Here is a 19,907-nt window from a genome sequence, read left to right on the forward strand (position 1 = left end):
TTGCAATTGTTCCAGTACCGAGTCGTAGATTCAGACCAATTACGTAACTAAATCTCTTTAGCTTTGCCTAAACAGACCATGTTTTCTTGGAGTTGAGGATTCAGTATTAAACGCCTCATCTGAGAGTATAATAATTAGAGATACGCTCTGCTCAATCGTTTTGCAAAAGAAGTTTGTGGATGAATTACTAAAATTTTGAAAGATGGAATAATATCATTTCCTAGGATGGTCTCCAGGACCTCTCTGAAAATCAATTTGCAATCAAAGATGATATTCATTCATTCCATTAAAACATTTTTTCATAACATAACAATTTTCCTGGTTTAGCTTTTTTGTGTACGACTGATTGATTTTTAATTTGAGAAATTTTAGTAATTTTTAATTGTAGTAATTTTTTACGTTGAAAAGATTTTTGTTCGGTAAAATTGTCATTCAACGCTGTCAAACATTGTTTTCATATCTTTAATTTTTTTTTATCTATTAAATCATATATTCAAACATTGTTTTTATATGTTTAAATTATAACATAGATGTATATTTTCAGTACTTATTATATGCAACGCTGATTCATACTATTAATTCAAAGATAACAGCATGACGTCATGTATATATCTGTTATATTATATGTTTATAGGTTTTGGAAATTGCAGAAACTATAGAAAGGGAAGGTTCTGGTGTAGGAGCTGCGGATGTAAACGTATTTGCTTGCCCAGACGATGCTATCGTTGTGTTTGCAAGAAGCGTCGATGTGGCTTCAGGAGGATATGTCGCTTTGTGATCAGATTTGTGACCGTGAGATACAAGTTCTACATCCCAGGCTATCGTGGACAACGACCTCGCTTCGTGTGGAAGATTAAGCGAGTTCGAGTCAGAATGAGGATCTGTATAAATGTACCACGGTTCTGTACCCGATGTCGCACCATTAGTCACCCATGTGGAAGAAGATGCTTCAATGCCTGTTCATACCACAAGGTAAGACCGTAGCTATGGGAAGAGGGGGAAGGTCGGACAATAGGCCTGCACTTATGTCGAATTTCCTGTACGTGATCTAAATACCGATAGGTTGGTCTTAGATAAAGTATACACCAAGCTCATTCCCCGCTGACTCTGCTTATATTTTTTAACTCCCAATGAAGATTGTAAGTTTTAAATGAACTTTTTTTCTGTTATTTAGTGCAAAATATTCCGTGGCTGAACTGCTTGATTTCAAGAAAGGATATTGGTCTTGGTTAAATGACGGATGAACACGACTTTATTTCATTTGCTGTAGTATTTTACATGTAGAATTAATGTAGAACTAACAAATGCGTGTTAGTTTTGTCACTTTCGTGTCGTAGAAATAAATTTTGATGTTGCATAAAATATTATTGGTTTCAATGTCCGTAAACTTTCCACAAAGCCGGGTGAAATATGTAGCAAACAGTTCCAAATGATTTCTACTCCAGCTGTTGTGCTTAGGTTAGGTTCCATTACTCTGTATTAGATCAGTGTAAGCTTTTTCGTTTGCATAATGACGCTAAAGGCTGTTGTGGAGGATAAGTTAAAAAAGCAAGCTTTTAAAAAAGAAATCAGAAATATATAGTGATGGTAACTACATCGTGGCTATAACTGTACCTCGCTTATATCATCCCAGCTGATAGAAGCGAAATATCTAAAGCATAAATTGTTTCACTGTTAAACCTAAGTTACCGAACTGCACGCCTGACTATAACTTGCAAGAAGATTTGCAACTTCATCGCGATCCTGGCAGCCTAAATGTGGACACCACAGCAGTTAAAAATAAATGACTTGAATGACTCTTTCTTGCAAAGTGACACGTCGACGGCGCAGCCATCTCTACTTTATTAAAAAGGTTTTGTTTGGCAATTAATTTGCCTAATACAAAGAACCACTGTGATCCATTAAAGTAAGCACTTCAAGTCTTCAACAACAAGTGCATGTTAAAATTACATAAAGATTCTTTGCCGTTCGCCTAATCTTAGTTGTGGCTTGAATGATTTTAATTTCTTCTTTCTGTAAATAAGTATACGAGTAAATGTTTTAAAGCTTTCTGCAAAGTCAGTTCTCCTACAGCACTGAAGAAGGGTTTTAGGGGAAGCGGTTATGTGTATTTTAGCAACTATTTTAGCAAAGTTCTCCTAATTCCATAGTTTGGGCTGTTCAACCTTCCATAAGATAAGATGTATGGATTCAAATGTGGAACAGCTGCTTGAATTACACCAATAAAAAGTCTCGACCCACTCTCCTGACGAAGTCCCTTTGGTTGAAACGCCGAGAATTTTTGTCTTTCCGTTAGTTTGGTCACAAGGTCAATTGGCAAAAGTACAGGCTGCTTGTAACACAGCCTTATCAGGCGGGTTGGGCACTGCCTCCTTCCCTAATTATTCCTCGGAACTGGCAAAGGTTTTCAGGCAAATAACTCTGGAAGACGCAGATTAGAGTGCTCTATTTCCATAAGTCTATAAACTTTGAGCTTTGAAGAGGTATCGTGTATTTTAGATTGTATATCCATCCCAACCAAGTATATTGGTTTTACGTTATACCATCTGATAACGTTCCATTTCGTTTCCATGGAAACATGTCAAGACGCACATCTTGACGTTAATTTGCATACCGCGCGTGCTTTGCGCAAAGCAAATGCAAACCTAAGAGTGTTATCAAAGTCAACAACCTACATCAAGCGACTGTGGATAGAAGAACTCGTTAATAAATCAATCAATTACCGCATCTTTTAATCAGGTTCTCTCAACCTCCGGAGCTCCACACGTTTTTAATTAAACAGATTGGAGCCAAGCGTGGATGAGATCTTTGATTATTCATGAGTCAAAGCGTTCGATCGACTTTTGAACGTTTTTTTTTTTCGCGCGGGTCGTTATCCTAACACATAGCAACAAGATTGAACGAACGGAAATTAAAGCAAAACAACTCCCCCGTCGTGAGATAAAGTGTGTGACGGATCAAGATTATTTCGATGTCCACGAAAATATTAATCAGCAGATATTTAACTATGATTTCATGAAATTCAAGAACCACAAACACAACAAACTCGCTTCGCATCGTCCAAGAAACTTGCAGAACAAAGTTGGGGTTGTATCAGAGTTTTAGTGAACGGTAAGATTTGTACTCATTCATATGTAATACGTTTGACACGAATATGATCACGTACTGCCTTGAATTAATAAACTTAGCTTTGTGGAAATAAATTTCTTGTGCATATTATAAGGAAACGGTTCGCTTACAGCTCAATACAGCGTTGATATATGAGGTCGTGCCATAGGTAATCTTAGAACCAATTGGAATCGAGGCGAGCGATAAAGTACAAATGAAAATATAAATAAATAAAAGTGAATTTGAATATTTCGACGAAACTATAAAAGCTCTAAAGATTTGTCTTCAATGCGAGACCTAAACTTCAAAATGATTATATTTCGTATATTTTCGGCTCGAGAATGCTTTACACGTATATGTTATGTAACACTCCAACAATCCATGACGATTGTATGGAAATGGACAATGTCTCAAGGCCGCTTTAGAATATATCAAGCTATATACAATGTGTACTATGATGTAGTGCCGATTGCGGATCAGCATGTGCAGAACTCTACTCCGCCTGTTACTACACGATAGTTACTATAAAGCAATATTTCTATTCTCAAAAATAACAACAAGCGTTTTAAGTGCAGAGAGCATCGCTGTTCTTTGTAAACCTAAAACGCATTAAAGCATTACGAAATGTGTCTGGTGTTAATTTATTTATTATTACAAGTGGTTTAAGTATTTAATTCTGTCATATCTATTCTAGAATCGGTAGAAACGAAGCATATGTCCAATATTTAATACAGCAATAAAGTAAAATAATGACCGTGGTTAAAACTAAAATGCGACACACAATATTTGCTATTTATTGCTTGTAATCTAATCGCGGAGTGTTAAATTGCCGTGGGGTTGCAATCTGGTCAAGGAAGGATTTTTATTCGTGACATGAATAGCGCCTTATTTGCATACTTTAGACAACCTATTTGAAATCTACTCTCAAACAGGGGATCGCATAGATTTACCCTAATGTAGATAAACGTTTTTCATGCGTCCATATCGACTTTCCGCCCACATTGTCGCACCCTCAGTTTTAATGGCATGACTTACCGTAACCGGATATTTTGATGTTGTTTATGTTATGCAGCATGATCACAAATCTGCAATTAAAATTCTTTCGTACACGCATCGTGCATACCGCTAACTCGTTTGCATTAGAATACTTCAATCTGCATTTCATATGTCGGACAAAAATACTCCAACTATGAAATTGGACGTGCAGTGGCCACGATAAACGATACCCCAACTTGGGAATGTCATAATATCGTCTAATATTGAGTCTACATTTTTCAAATATAATCAATCTTTTACTTTTAGCTATCTTTGACGCGTCACTATGATTGATAATAGTCTGCAGCGTCTACAATTGGGTGGGGAAATATCGTTCTAAATAATTAAGCCTGCTTCGTTTTTCGGCAAAGATATGTCTAGAGAATTGAGATTAACGCCACAATTTGTTATAATGCCATTTAGCCTCAATTATGTACGTTATTCTCGTGGGCAATTAGTTACGATTGTCGTGATTGCTCCAATTAGTAACCATTGTGATATTTAATCGAAATGTGACTCATTTGCAACAATGTATGTATCAATTCAACAATGATGCTGATCTACCTGTCGGCCAACTGATGTTGCAGATTTATTCTTATACTGTAGGCTTTGGGACAGAGCATTTTGGCGTGGTGAATTGAAAAGAGTCTGCTGGTCTGTGTAGATTTCTTTAAAACTCCAGGTATATGTATTAAAGTTGAGGTAGTTCCTCTAAACCTATGCGATGAAAAACCATTCAACGTCTATTTTAGGACAATATTTTGTATTTTGTGTTGCTTTCCTGTTTACTAAATAACCTGCTTAAATTTTACAGAGGAATTGTTCTGTCAATCGTTTCTTCACAAGCCTTACATTTATGCGAATGGATAGACCTGCCAATACTACGCTTTTTTTTTTGAACGAAGATTTTCATTATTTACGTCGATATGAATTTATCTTATATTTGTGCATGAGTAAATTTAGGATTTGGGATTCAAATTTATCTTATATTTGTGAGTAAATTTAGGATGAATACAAGAGGTAAAGCAATGAAAAATAGTGGGACCTAAATTATGAATTAAATTAGTACAGTTCCTTTTCAGAATTTTACTTTAAACAATACAGCAAACTGCAAACGGCTAAGGTCGAGTTATAGATTTGAGGTAGATTTTTTGCATTATCATGTCGATAATTTTTGTCAATAGTGTTTAATCATAATTGAAAATTCGAAATGAATTTTGCCGTTTGCGGCTATATAAACACAAAGCTCGAGGTCTTTGTTATGTAGAAAATCTACGTTTGACGTATCTCTTTTAATTATTGCTTTTATAGGGATGGGAAAAGAGCAAAGCAAGCTGAAACCACGAGATCTCAACGAGCTGGCGAGAACGACGACTTTTAGCCAGCAAGAAATCAAAGCTTATTACAAAGAATTTAAAAAGAACAGTAAGACCGGAGCGATGACAGTGGACGATTTCAAACAACTTTACTCGAAATTTTTTCCGGATGGAGACCCATCAGAGTTCGCTCAACACACGTTTCGCGTCTTCGACGAGAATGGAGACGGAGTATTGGACTTTCGAGAGTTAATCGTCTCCATGTCTGTCATGAAGAGGGGCAATATGGATGACAGATTGAAATGGGCATTTAATATGTACGATATTGATGGAAATGGTTATATAACGAGGTACGACGAATCTGGCTTTGTTATTGCTTGATAACGCTAGATATTTCATAGAATTAAAAGTTGAATGGTTTTTACCCTGGCCGTTAATCCCATAACCGTTGGCTTTGGTTGAAAATGATCCCATATTAGGTGGTATTAGAGATATCATATCCATATGATAGCATTACACATCCGTTTCAAACACATCTTTGAACTATATGGATCAAAGATCACGCAGTATTCATTGTGATCTAGATCTAGATCTGATTGTAAAAGTGGTTATATTTATGGCAAGCGTGCGTGTAGACACATCTGCGCAATCATACATTTATTGTGTTTACAAACAAATTACAATTACACACTTTCTTCTATTCTTTTATATGATTAATGGAGTATTACTTCGTGGTGGACTTTTATAGGGGGGGGGTCTTACAGAGGTCTGCACCCCTGTAGTACATGGACAAACGGAGGGCAACCCAGGCTAAAAAAATCAAATTCAACCTGCCTATTGTAAATTTAGAGGAAGGGCGATTAATTGTGCATTATGTCAAAGCAAATTTCATTTTGACGTTGCAGCACGATTTGCCCATTTTCGTGCCTTTGAACGCACAAGCACACCTCCTTCGCGTGTGGGGGGGGCACTCTCTCCCCTTGGATAACTCTTCTAAATCTACCACTGACTTTATTTCTCTTGCAACAGAGATGAATTACTGGATATACTGACAGCAATCGAGAAGTTATCTGGCAGCGAGAATGACGAGCATTGTGCGGCGGATATGGCGAACGATATATTTGAACGCGTGGACAAGAACGCAGATGGAAAGCTATCTTTGGAGGAGTTTCTTGAAGGAGCTAAAGTTGACAATGATTTAGCCTCCATGCTGCACAGCATATAGTTTGTCGAAAGCAAAGCAAGCCAACTTTTTAAAATTACACTTGAAAATGTAACCCCTTTTCATCTCGTGTACACTTTTTTCGAAGAGATTTTCAAAGAAATTTGGGGTTCTGAGGCAAACATCTAGTTCTACGTAAATTTCTAAATATCATATATAATTCATATACTAAAAATTTATCTTAAAGCTACGTTACTCGTATCATATCATCACCTCCTCCACAAATATCCCTCCCCTAGAAAGCCCTGACCTGTGATTTTACATCACGTTGCCGACGTGAATGACTAAGCTTATAGTTAAAAATTTGGGAACAAACACATCGTCATCAATTTGAATTTGCCATGTTGATTTCATGATTTGTAGCTGCTGATCAAAGTCGCAAGTCTAGCCTTTGACTCGCCAAATATTGCGAGTGTGGTCGCAAAAATTCAAAATATCCGAGATAAACATGCTTATCTTACTAAGGCGTTGCCATAAAAAAATAAATCCGATTTATAGGCTATCGATCTCCTGCCAAAATACATAATTTTGAATTCAGGTAAACATGTTTATGTGAACTCTTTACTTGAAACACAACACCTATAATTATGTCAACTTAGAATTAATACTCATAGGACGATCATACGATCAGAGAGCTCGCGTATCATCTTTCTTTTGTTAAATAATAATAATATCACCATTTTTGAATTGACCGCCATTGCTGTATTGTTAGAGAGGAACGTCATGTAATCCCAATCAATATGATATCACATATGTTTCCATCGCTGGTAATAACATTGTAGGGTCTGTTGTTTATATTTTGGGTTGTTCGTATATATCAAGAAACTTTTTCTCGATATTTTACATCGAAAATCAACAAAAACAATGAGATAATGTTAGATGAATATCTCAGACGTCAGACACAACGACATCGCTCCAAGCACTTTGAGATGTTTATCTCGTTACACTTCTAGAGTGTACAGTATGCAATATATGCATCAAAATATCAAGATTTGGTCCACCTTTACAGATAAATAACATGCATGTTATCTTGGAAACATTAGAGCCTAAGAGTAGAAATATTGCATTCATGTTGAATAACTATGCCTTTGTCCAACTGGAGCACTAGTTGGGTATGAAATGTTGGGTTGAACGAAAATATCAACGGGAACACGACTTCCACTGTGATCTTTGTATTGTTCGCGATGTTGTTGAGCGGCCTAAAAACCACACGAAATATTTACATCTAAACAAATTCCAATGATTGGAGAAACGTGTAAAATTAAAGCTCAACTATCATGTGTTAGAAGTATTTTACAATAAGCTTTCGTTGTTTTTATCCCACTCTATAAAGATCAAAGAATATCAGATGAAAAATGTTGCTAAAATATAGGTAGAGTTGTATTCCATAATGAACTGTTGTAGTTTGTATTATAGAGCCTGTTTACTGACATAGCGCGAGTTATCCCGGCTAGGCGAGGTGAAAACTGCATATAATGAAAGACTAATCGGGTTAAGCCTCTGATGTGATGCGCCTTTTATCTCGCCTAGCCGGGATAACTCGCTGTCTCACTCCATGTAAACAGGCCCTTATCGTCTTAAAAAATGTTAAACTAGTGGTCCAGTGTAGATAGAGAAAAGGCCAAGAGAAAGTATTAATAACTTTATGTTAACGGCTCCGACAGACATACAAATAAAAAACAGTGAAGTAAACAAAAAAACAGTAAAGTACCTTATTAAAGTCTCTGATTTCTCGTTCGCGTGAGCTAGTATTCAGGAGATCAAATTTATGTTGCGGCTGCCATCGTTCCCAGGTTCTTGGGCGTGTTCCCATCACGCGACTCGGGTCGTGATCGTAATATGTCGGAAATGGTAGCTGGGCGTCACCTCCTCTTCCGTTCATACCCAGAGTACTGTCCTGCAGTTTTGTGGCGCGATATTCTGATAGCAATCTGGCTGAGGTGTTGCCGTACGTTTCGCCATATTGAAAGTTTTCCTGATGGACGTGACCAGTGTAACTGAATAAAACACGGAATAATATCACACATTATATAAAAATTCAATCTTATTTGGAGAATGAATTACTTAACTATCACTATATTATCACTCTTTATTTACTACATTAGTTCTACAGGGATAAGGAAATGTTAAAAATCTAAATTTTCCATAGTTGATTCTCCAAGTGTTACAAGAAAACAGTATCATACTACCCAGAAATTTAACTGAATAACAACCCCAGTAGTTATTTAGTTTAAACTGATCCGGGGTTGATATTATCGAGGTATTAAAATCAAAATCCAAGTCCGGAGGGACATAACCGCTAGCGGGTAGTGTCCGGGTAGACAATTTCTGCGGGGGACTATATCCGCTAGGACACCGGGATGACAACAACCCTGCCAGGAATCGATCTTATGATTTACTTATTTCCATACCTCGAAGTCATTTTACACCTCGTTTAATCTCGGATAAGCCGGATCATGTATTGAACAGACCCTTAAGCCGGATTGGCTAGAATCATAGGTCACTATGATTCAAATCTAGTCCATTTGGAACATCACGCCTCTCAGAGCAATCTCTTCTTAGAATATCTTTTAAGCCGTGTTTGAGATACTAGCATAGCTTCAAATAGATTTTCTAGTAAGCATAGTAGAAGCTAGTAAGCCTCGCTTTAAAAAGATTTTCAGCGTAGCGTAATAATAGCCCGGGCTATATCCCAGGTATTGCTGTGGTGGGATTATTACAGAAATTTAAAGATCTAGTTTAATTTATTGTTCAAAGCCAGAAAAAAATTAGATCTGCAGGTCTAAGCTTATACAACCAATGATATAATACAAAATAGGCCAATACAACCTTAATATTAGTTCTCCTAGTTTAAAATTCGTCTATATTAGTTCCAAAGCTTCTAAATGCCGTAATAGGAACCGTTAAAACCCTAACTAAACTCGGCTCATTGCCATTGGCCTGCATGTCGCTTATTGAATGAGTATCTTGTTAAACTTACCCTGGCAGATGTCTTGGATGTCTATAGATTTCTGGATTTGTCGTTACTACCGGGAGTTTGTTCTGCATTCTTCAAATGTGGCGAAGTTTGGAGCGATTTTAAGATACCTCGTTTTGTTTATAACCGGTGGAAACCCATATCAAGCCATCACCATGGATACATGAATTTATTAATTATATTGTTCAGTGATTAGGTTTCATTTCATGTCATTTCAAAGGAGGTAAAACAAAACGAAGTCCGAGTATTTATATATGTGCTTTGCATATATCAGTTCGACAATACTAGCATTTCAAGCGTTTGTAATGCATATGAGCAACAGAATTCTAACTTCGTTTGTGAATTGTGATTAATTACGGTTACAGCGGCTTCTGTGCATCGGTTCTGCTCATAACATTAGGGATCCTTGATTTGGAAATTACACAAACTTCGCATGTTTTGAATTTCCATGAACATAATGTTCACAGAACATAAACTTTATCTCTTATTCATTTAGAGATATAGTAACTGAAATCGTAATATATATTCCGACCGGACAGGATATTTTAAGAGATATTGCGATTGAATATGTTAACCCATCTTTAAACTCGACTACCCAAAATAAATGCGTTTTCGTTTTATTTCGTTCATTAGTGTTGCTGGAAAGTTCGCTATTTTTGTGAGGAAGCAGATTAAGATTAGAATTTATTGGAAATAATGAAATAAACTTGTCAAAGAAAATCATGTTCACTGTTCAAACAAGGAAGTCAACAAGTCATAAAAACTCGTCAAGTAAAATTTAATTCCATAAATAAAGCCATTTTGCAATTATCTTAATTGTGAATGCATTGCAAACCATTTCCTACGATGTGACAAAATAAAACCGAGAAATTATAACACTATTTTGACACTTGACAATTGGCCGAAAAATTTTTCGTGTTAAAATTATCGCGCAAAAATTGACTGGTTATGGTCAGAATATTAGATCAGGGGAATCCCATGATCAGTAATACATTATACATAACACGTCAAAAATCATATATCGAAAGTAAAGTATACCGTTTGTCAACAACAAATTCTACTGTAGCGAAACTTTAAAAGCCTTAAAATTTGCTAAAACCGAAAGTGTTTTCTACTTATGCTATAACGAAGGGTAAATTTTCAGGTAAGACCTAATATATCTTCTATATATCACTGTAAAGTGCATTCACACCATGTCGGTAACCGAGTATACAAAGAAATAAATATTTGTATTGTATTTGATAGAAAGCCTAAAATTTTAGTGGAGAAAAATCCGCCAGGATTTTTGAAATCCTACGGAGCTGCCTATTATGGCAAAAATTGCTCGATTCGGCAAACCGTTGAAATTACAAAAAAACTTTTAAATTTCGCAATTTGCTTTTGATGTAAGGAATGTAGTCTGTTTTTTGATGAAGTATATTACTGCATTGGCTTTAGTTGAATTGCTGCTCATATACTTTGCAAGTCAACAGACTATATAACATCCACATAATATAATTCATTTTTATTTCATTAAATTTTGACAGTACAATCCCGATGTAAAACACATAATTTAGCTTTGTTTGCATTGATCTTATAGATATGAATAGTTTTATCTGTCAACACTGTTCTCGGAGCTTTCCGTCAATCGAGAAGGCTGTTGATCACGTACATTCTCATAAACTTGCTCAGAAACCGTGTGTAGTCCCTGGATGTACCACGATCGTCCCAAACTTGACAAAACACCTCAAAATTTTGCATTCAAACGAATGCAAGTTCCCTTGTGATTTATGCAGCAGGTGTTTTGTACATTATAACTCAATGCAGCAGCATAAAAGAGACGTAGTCGACTGTACGATCAAGAAAAAAAGAAAGAAGAGACCGAAAAAGAAGAAACAAACTTCATCTATGTTTCCACCTACTCCGACTCCGAGTAAGTATGATTAGTATAAATATCGAGGTGACTACCGGTTTTCCTGCATTCTGATTGGTCAAGATACACTGTCTCTGTCTAGTCACTGGCCGGTGACCATAGCCATAGCTTTTTGTTGTTGTTTTTTAAATACAAAATTTCAGAGAAATGGCTATTCGCAATAAAAGCGAAGCCGTTGCAGCAAAAAAAGGCGAATATATAATGATGTTGATACTCAAACTTGATAGCAGAGTAATTGAAGAACTTTAAAATTTACAGCTTTTTAAGCGTGAAACATTAAATTTAAAACACAACCTAATATAAAAGTTGATTGGCGCATAAGTGTTAGGGCTTTAACTTAGATAGAGACAGATTACTGGCGATTGAACAAAAACAAAACAAGAAAAAATTTTGTCTTAAGCAAATCGGCAACTTTGTTTACATTTTAATACCAATATTTATATTTATTCTGATTGGGTTACTAAAATTGTAAACAAATTTGCAAACTTCTAATTTGCCAAGAAAAAAACTAGAGATATTTTTCCTCATGCAGTTTTATCGAAACTATTCTACTTAATAATTATGTTCTCTCTGTCAGATATCGTAGATTTTCGGAGCCCCGTCACAGCTGCAGAACTCAACAACTTTATCGCATATAATTTGCAACCAACTGAAGAATTTAAAAAAGAGATGAAGACAACGGTCGGAGAGATATGCGAGTTTCTTAAAAAACATATGAAAGCCGATCGAGTTGTAAAGGTACTTGCATACACTTTTACAGAAGATTTTGTAAAACGTGACAAAATTGTTTCAGACATCATTTGGAAGTTCGCAAATTGGTTTTAAAGTTAATAATAAAATTCGTAATTCATTTTGCATGAGTGAGACTGAAAATAGCATGCTAAGGAGTTCTAATTGATGTCCCATCGTTGCCGAGAAAAATAAGATTTCATTATCCATGCAGGGAGGATCACAGGGCAAAGGAACAGCCGTTAGAGGAAAGTGTGACATTGATCTTGTTGTGATTTTAAATGATGTGAGAGATGCAAAAGACCTCAAAACGAAGCTACCAAGTATTTCAGAGGAGATCAAAACTAATTTAAAACGATATCCAGCAGGTTTCACCATTGTTCCCGGTTCCTTGACAGACTCATCCTTCTTAGTGAAGTTTTCAGTCGAAGGCACACATAAGAATATAGATGTTGATCTTCTGCCCACGTTTAAGTGTAAAGGTACAGTGTAAAATATTTTAGTGAAATGAATTCTTAAGGAGTACGCCTAGCTTTGTCAATATTATATTAATGAAAATAATGTGTGTGATAGATTCATGAAAGCAAAAAGCAGTCAGTGAAATGAACTATAAATTTGTTTAGTATTTGGCTCTGAACATTCACATTGTCAAATATGTGCAATGTATCCGAAATAATCTTTTTGATGCATTAAACACTTGTCGTGTTGCTGGCTATTCATTCAACTATAATTGTTTTGCTTGATATTAGATTTTAAAAGTCTTTACAGCAAGATGAAAAATGACGAGGAAAACAAGGAGTATTATAGTGTGGCGTTAGCTGAAAAGAAGGTAAACTATAAATTTCCACAATATTTTCTATTCTGCACAGAGACACAGTGGAAATTTATTTTTCTCTTTGAATTTAAAGTCGTGTCATTTTTACACTAAACAAGAAATATAATCTTTTGGGGAAATCCTAGGTGAAATTTGTTCGAAGGCAACCAGCCAATGTGAAAAATTTAATTCGCTTGGTCAAATACTGGAAAAAGGAAATGGTCACGCCTGGTGGAAAAATTCCCAATTCGTACCTTATGGAACTGATTACAATACATCTTTGGAAAGAAAACAAAAGACCTAAGACATTTGATACGTTGAAGGCCTTTCGTGGAGTCATGGAAGCATTGCAGGACTACCAGTCTCTGCATGTTACTTGGACAATGAATTCGTCTGACAGTGAAAAAAAACAAGGGTAAAAAATTACGTTTTTATAATCTACAGGGTGCTAATACGTCGCTGTAATAAACCATTACTCTACCATGATGGAACATAGCTACGTTATAAATAACGATCAGTTTAATCCCTTGCCAAGAAAACTAAATCGTGGCATTTTCAATTTTTCAGACCGTTGGTAATGGACCCGGCTAACCCAATGAACAATGTGTGCAGTGGATTTGATTGGGAGGAAATTAGCAGAGCAGCAAAAGAAGTCCTAAAGAGTCTCATGATGGATGATGTTTCTTCAACCAATTGGAAATAGCAACTCATCATTTTTCACACTTTAATTTTCACGCAGAAATTTCATGAAAAATTTAAATGTTCCTAATGGCTTTTAATCTTAAGATTGAACCTGTTTTAATAAATTTAACTGTTTCGTTACTGATATCTCTGTAGGAACGCCTGCACTATTGCTTCTATAGCTGTTTAAGCAATCTCTTTGGTTTCATGTTACATCATACATCCAGTGGCGGTCAACTCGAAATCGAGACTCAGTAATCGAAAATGAGCCGTCTCAATATACCAGTTTCCGGTATAATCGACCTTATTAGGTTTGATTATACCATAATTTTAATTTCGATATATTCGAATTTTCCCAAGTTGAATACACTCCAGTATATTGGACCCTAGCAAGGTCTTGTCAATTTTAAACCAATTTACTTTCACCCAATTTATTATGTTTTATTTAAGGAACGCGGCTTGTTTGTCAGAACTTTTTTTCAAGAGGCCACGTATACATATGACCTATTGTTATTTTTCACGACCAATCTGTGAATTCACAAAAAAATCATTCATTTTCTATCTCGCAATGATGGTGACTGACTCCCAATGCTCAATGGATTTTGTCATTATAGCATCAGTATAGCAGCCTTAATTGCCATGGGTATGGACTCTTTTAATTAAGACCTAAAACAACCAATTAGGGTTGATGTTGAATGATAGTAGTATATAAGATTAATATAAGGTTTGTATACAACGTTGAAGGTTACCTTGAATGAGTCACAAGGTCGCCTACCCACTCTCTCAGAGAATACTTATGTACTGTAATTTAACATTTGTGTAACCGTAATAATTATAATTTTTTAGCATGTTTTGTGGGTTGTATGTCAATTAATAGGTCTTCAACAAATTTGGTCAAATGCATGAAATAAACTACACAAAAAGTTATGAGATATACTATCAACCTTGAAACGTCAACATCAGATGACAAGTATTGGATCCAAACAACAAAATTGGTATTAAAAATTTCTATTTATTAGCTGATGAAAGAATTGGCGCTGTGCCTGACTGAAATAAAGAAAATCACATTTACAAAGTGTTTACTCGTGTTAGCTGCTGTCTGCTGATATACCCAATACGAACAATAAAACGGTGTTTAACTAAATTGACTGAACGATTTGGTAGGTAAGTATGTTTATCTTGATACCGTTAGAACCGTAACAACACGTTTCTTACATTCTCCGGCCAGAACTGATGAAAAATTCGACTTATCTACATAACTTTGATTCGATTTTACAAATCCTGCAGGAATGCAGTTTTCAAGGAGCCAAATCCTTGTTTTCAGATTTCCACTGAAACAGCTGGCTCATATTCCTAATCAGAAATATTGGAGGACAATTTTAAAAGAGGTGAACTTATAATGTGTCTTAATACAGACGGGTTGATGCTTTGGCAGTCGATATTTGCAAATCTGAACGAAGACTGACCGGCCAAAGATAGTGAATTAGAACAATTTACTGGTTACTACATCAAGGTTTGTCATTTCCAAAAATAATTTTTTTTTTCGAAAATCCTGGTTTAATTTACAATTCGTAATTCTTTATTTACATTTTGAATCATTATACTTCTTAAAACATCAAGAACAGTTCACTCCAACTCTAGATGAATATGAGCTGAAGTTTAGCTATGTCTTTTGTTTATGTTTTTGTTTTTGAAAGAGTAAAAAACAAGCTAGATTTTATCAGTTACAAATCAAATAGCCTACTATACTGAAATGTGGCTAATTTTTTGGATGAATTGTCATGATTGATTAAGAGCCAATGATTGCCATGCACCGTCAAATGAAACACCTTAAAAAGGATTAGTTGATTTAACTATGATCTAACCGTCTTACTGGTGAACGAAACAGGAGAAAATTGATGCTTTTATTTGCATTTTTAATTGATGCTTAAGGCACGATGAAAATAAACGTTTTGATTCATTGCTGGACGTTGCTGGCAAACAATTGTAATTGTTAGCGACCGAAAAGTCAAACGCCTTTATCAGACATCGCCATTGTTATGAACAAGGCTTCCAATAAATGACCCCTAAGAGTTAACGAAATTGGCTATTAAACCTTGCTTACTTACTACATGTTTCACTACTCAAGATGAAGGCTTGGCGTGTATTGATCACTTTGGGCATCCTAATTGTGGCGTGTAGTAACAGAGGTTTTGGCTACATGTGTGGTGGTTATCGCCCTTATTATTGGGGGCGCAGAAATGTTAAATATTCGAAAAATATTTTACAGCGCCACAACTAATAGCTATGTTATACATTGCTGTTTAAAAAAAAGGTGCAATCAATTACACATAATTGAACATCGAAGTGTTGTTGAAAATTCTTGTGCGCGTCAGAACACTTGCATTTGCGTCACACTACATACTTTAGACGTCACGAATTGAACTTACTTTCGCTTTATTAACTATTGTATATATGCTGGCGTATATTATATATATAATATATATATATATATATTATATATTAATATATATATATATATATATATATATATATATATATAAATATATATATATATATATATATATATATATATATATATATATATATATATGTTTAAAAATTTGTAATCCAGGCATATTTGTTTATCAATGAATGTTCTCCGGATTTAAAATTGTTTTTTATTGAGCTTTCGACTCGGTACTTCGAGTCTTCTTCAGAATATCTAAATTATTTACATGTGTATAGCTTTATACATTTAAGTTTCGCGCTGTTCTTTAAGACTCTGTATACGTTGAGAGCGTCTGATTGGTTGTTTTGAAGTTGATCTGATATGAGTGGTAGTTGGGGGATGCGTTGTCATGGTTGACTGCATTTCGTTGTCAGGGATGGTCGCTGTGGAATGATTAGATTGTTGTGTATCAGATGCGGGTGGATTTAAGTTATTATTAGTTATATTAATGTGATTATTGATAGAGTCCTTACGTTTTGTCTTAAGTTGCAGATAAACTGCAGGAATATCAATATGTCTGTTAATAGTATTGTCGTCTGTACTAAACCAAGCTTCTTTGAATTCACGTGCGTGTTTTGTTCGTGCTCGTCCTAGTAGTTCACTGAACTCAACGTATACAGAGTCTTAAAGAACAGCGCGAAACTTAAATATATAAAGCTATACACATGTAAATAATTTAGATATTCTGAAGAAGACTCGAAGTACCGAGTCGAAAGCTCAATAAAAAACAATTTTAAATCCGGAGAACATTCATTGATAAACAATATATATATATATATATATATATATATATATATATATATATATATATATATATATATATATATATATATATATATATATATCTGTGCTTTTAAATCTCGCGCGGTCCGTACGGCCTCACGGACCGCTCGCGTAGCCAATCAGATTGCAGGAAATGCTAAAATATGAATTCGGACAGCAAGAAAAAAAATAAAAAGGAATACTTTCACTCTCCAGGGCTCTAAAATTTGTTGAAACCAGGGAGAATGACTGATGTGAACATAATCCTTTTAAGTAAGTCACAAGTCACGACTAACCTTAAATACTACTAGTTTTGTTGAAGTTTGCAGTGTGTTGAAAGATAGAGGCACAGTGCCAGAAATGTTGACGGTTTTTTACCCCCGTCACATGATACTGAATTCGCATCATCCATCGCGACATGCCTGGTGAATATAATATCACAGAATTGACATAATATACCAGATGTCTCACTGCTTGAAATTGGTCAGGCGACTATTCCAACGTTTAGTATAGTAGTGGCAAACAAAATAGATGTAAGATTATAAGAGGATAGGCAAAGTTGAAGAGGTAAATGTTGAAATTTTTGTTGAAACAATGTATATTCTACTGCACACTTAAATATCTAATGTAAACAGAACAATATCTTAAATATCACTTAAAAATTTATATTTAAGTGATATTTAAGACACGTGTCGGTACCCACAATAATCAATTAACCATCGTACATGCACCCTACATGCTCAGCCCTCAAAAATGAGCTCGTCCTGCGCTTTTGAATGTGAAGTAGACTTTCAAGTATTGAGGATATATTGAGGCCAGATTTAGGAGCCTTGCTAAAGCCATGGCGCAAAGGTCATGAAAAAATAAAACCACACTACACTACTAGAAAGTGGTCTATCCATGAGTAAACTTTGTTATATATTTAACAATACTTTGCTTGAACATTATTTGTTCAAAACTCCGACATTCATCGGTTATTTTACAACATGTACTCGCATGTACAAAACATTTGCTCGCATAATTAGATGGTCCAATATCAAATGTCCGCGCAAATAATGTAAACAAAAATAACCCGTCTATTATACGAGTGCATATTTACGAGAATTTTGAAGTTATACATTTCGTTCATGTTTCTGGTGATAGCTAATATGTGACGCAAGCGTTAGAAATCGGAGAATTTTTAACAAGATGTACAATATTCGTTGGGGAAAAATCCATATTAACATGATTATATAAGATATACGATTTCCATTTAGTGCGGAATCAGGTTGAGTGTTAAATGACGTCACAATCGTAAGATCGTTGCATCTGATAAGCGCGCGCGCGTTGTTAATTAACTGGCAAATAACTTGTTGGTCACTGCACGTGGTCTACATATGCAAAGGTCCAGGTTACACGTCGCATTTTGTTCGCATCGAATTTCTTTGCCATCAACTTTCTTTACATATGAACATTGTTCTTTTACCTGTTTAATTTGCTTTTTATAGTAAGTGTTAGAGCATGATCATGCGAGCTCTATATGGGATATAGAGTCCCGAGAAATAGATAAGCCTTAACTTCATTAGAACTTCACAAGGGATTGAATTCATTAGTGACTCTATTATAGAGTTGATAATGAATTCAAGAAATCACTCATAATTCGATAGAATTATCATGAATTTCAGACCCTATGAGATATAGAGCATGAAAATACAGGACGCTGATTGGCCGAGTGAAACGTAGCTAATTCTCTAACTGTTTTTATTCAATTCTTGCAGACTTGCTGTGTGAGGCTGTGCGTTGCTCTCAAACTGAACTTTAGTGTGACTAAAGAGTAAAAACATCCTTCAAATATCGCAAGCAACAAAATGGAATTCTCCTGTGGTGTGTGCCGCAAGTCATTTACCAATCGCTTGATTAAGAACGTCCATCAAGCAAATTGTACAGGGAAGGAGAGAGAGGAAACTGCCTCCGCTAGTGCGGTTTCCCGATGTAAGTAAACAACCAAACCCTTCGGCCTTTCCATGTATGTAAACAAACAAATCCTTGAACATACTTATAGGGGGAAATTTTTCCAACATGGTCACTATAGTACGAAGTGGGGTAAAAATACTAATGTCATAGTTTCCAAAAGTTCTTCCTATTGCCATTCCAATACCCCAAAGAGGCAGTGAAAACCATGTAAACAACTACAAGCGAACTATTCATCCTTGTAAGACTGGTGATGTATTTGTTCTGTTAGCCTGAGCGTTGCATGGTGTGTGTGTGTTGGTAAAACATGTTTACCAATTCCGGTATAAGGAGTATATTCAGAAAATAAGATCACTGAACTACTAGGACGAGCACGAACAAAACACGCACGTGAATTCAAAGAAGCTTGGTTTAGTACAGACGACAATACTATTAACAGACATATTGATATTCCTGTAGTCTATCTGCAACTTAAGACAAAACGTAAGGACTCTATCAATAATCACATTAATATAACTAATAATAACTTAAATCCACCCGCATCTGATACACAACAATCTAATCATTCCACAGCGACCATCCCTGACAACGAAATGCAGTCAACCATGACAACGCATCCCCCAACTACCACTCATATCAGATCAACTTCAAAACAACCAATCAGACGCTCTCAACGTATACAGAGTCTTAAAGAACAGCGCGAAACTTAAATATATAAAGCTATACACATGTAAATAATTTAGATATTCTGAAGAAGACTCGAAGTACCGAGTCGAAAGCTCAATAAAAAACAATTTTAAATCCGGAGAACATTCATTGATAAACAATATATATATAATATATATATATATATATATATATATATATATATATATATATATATATATATATATATATATATATCTGTGCT

At 35.3% G+C, this 19,907-nt stretch overlaps 3 protein-coding genes across 4 annotated transcripts; 2 read left to right on the forward strand and 1 right to left on the reverse strand.

Moving 5' to 3' along the window:
* Positions 1–2,650: 2,650 nt before the first annotated feature.
* On the forward strand, positions 2,651–7,175 carry LOC114535099 (neurocalcin homolog). Its single transcript, XM_028556481.1, has 4 exons — positions 2,651–3,111; positions 4,750–4,825; positions 5,455–5,809; positions 6,489–7,175. The coding sequence occupies exons 3-4, from the start codon at positions 5,457–5,459 to the stop codon at positions 6,682–6,684; spliced, it is 549 nt and encodes a 182-aa protein (XP_028412282.1). The 5' UTR covers positions 2,651–3,111; positions 4,750–4,825; positions 5,455–5,456; the 3' UTR covers positions 6,685–7,175.
* A 258-nt stretch (positions 7,176–7,433) lies between these two features.
* Positions 7,434–9,785, reverse strand: LOC114535100 (UPF0573 protein C2orf70 homolog B-like). 2 transcript variants are annotated; one of them, XM_028556482.1, is made up of 3 exons: positions 9,662–9,785; positions 8,393–8,678; positions 7,434–7,880 (listed from the first exon to the last, which is right to left on the reverse strand). In XM_028556482.1, exons 1-3 carry the CDS (start codon positions 9,727–9,729, stop codon positions 7,749–7,751), a joined length of 486 nt encoding a protein of 161 aa, XP_028412283.1. In that variant the 5' UTR covers positions 9,730–9,785; the 3' UTR covers positions 7,434–7,748. The 2 variants fall into 2 exon arrangements, with proteins under 2 accessions (XP_028412283.1, XP_028412284.1); XM_028556483.1 differs by having other exon boundaries at positions 7,792–8,006.
* Positions 9,786–10,684: 899 nt separating this feature from the next.
* On the forward strand, positions 10,685–13,843 carry LOC114535105 (2'-5'-oligoadenylate synthase 3-like). Its single transcript, XM_028556487.1, has 7 exons — positions 10,685–10,802; positions 11,238–11,570; positions 12,148–12,308; positions 12,514–12,781; positions 13,049–13,128; positions 13,260–13,528; positions 13,681–13,843. Exons 2-7 carry the CDS (start codon positions 11,240–11,242, stop codon positions 13,814–13,816), a joined length of 1,245 nt encoding a protein of 414 aa, XP_028412288.1. The 5' UTR covers positions 10,685–10,802; positions 11,238–11,239; the 3' UTR covers positions 13,817–13,843.
* Positions 13,844–19,907: the final 6,064 nt, after the last annotated feature.

This window comes from Dendronephthya gigantea, unplaced genomic scaffold, assembly GCF_004324835.1.
Source record: "Dendronephthya gigantea isolate DGI-Jeju-01 unplaced genomic scaffold, DenGig_1.0 000110F, whole genome shotgun sequence".
NCBI lineage: Eukaryota > Metazoa > Cnidaria > Anthozoa > Malacalcyonacea > Nephtheidae > Dendronephthya > Dendronephthya gigantea.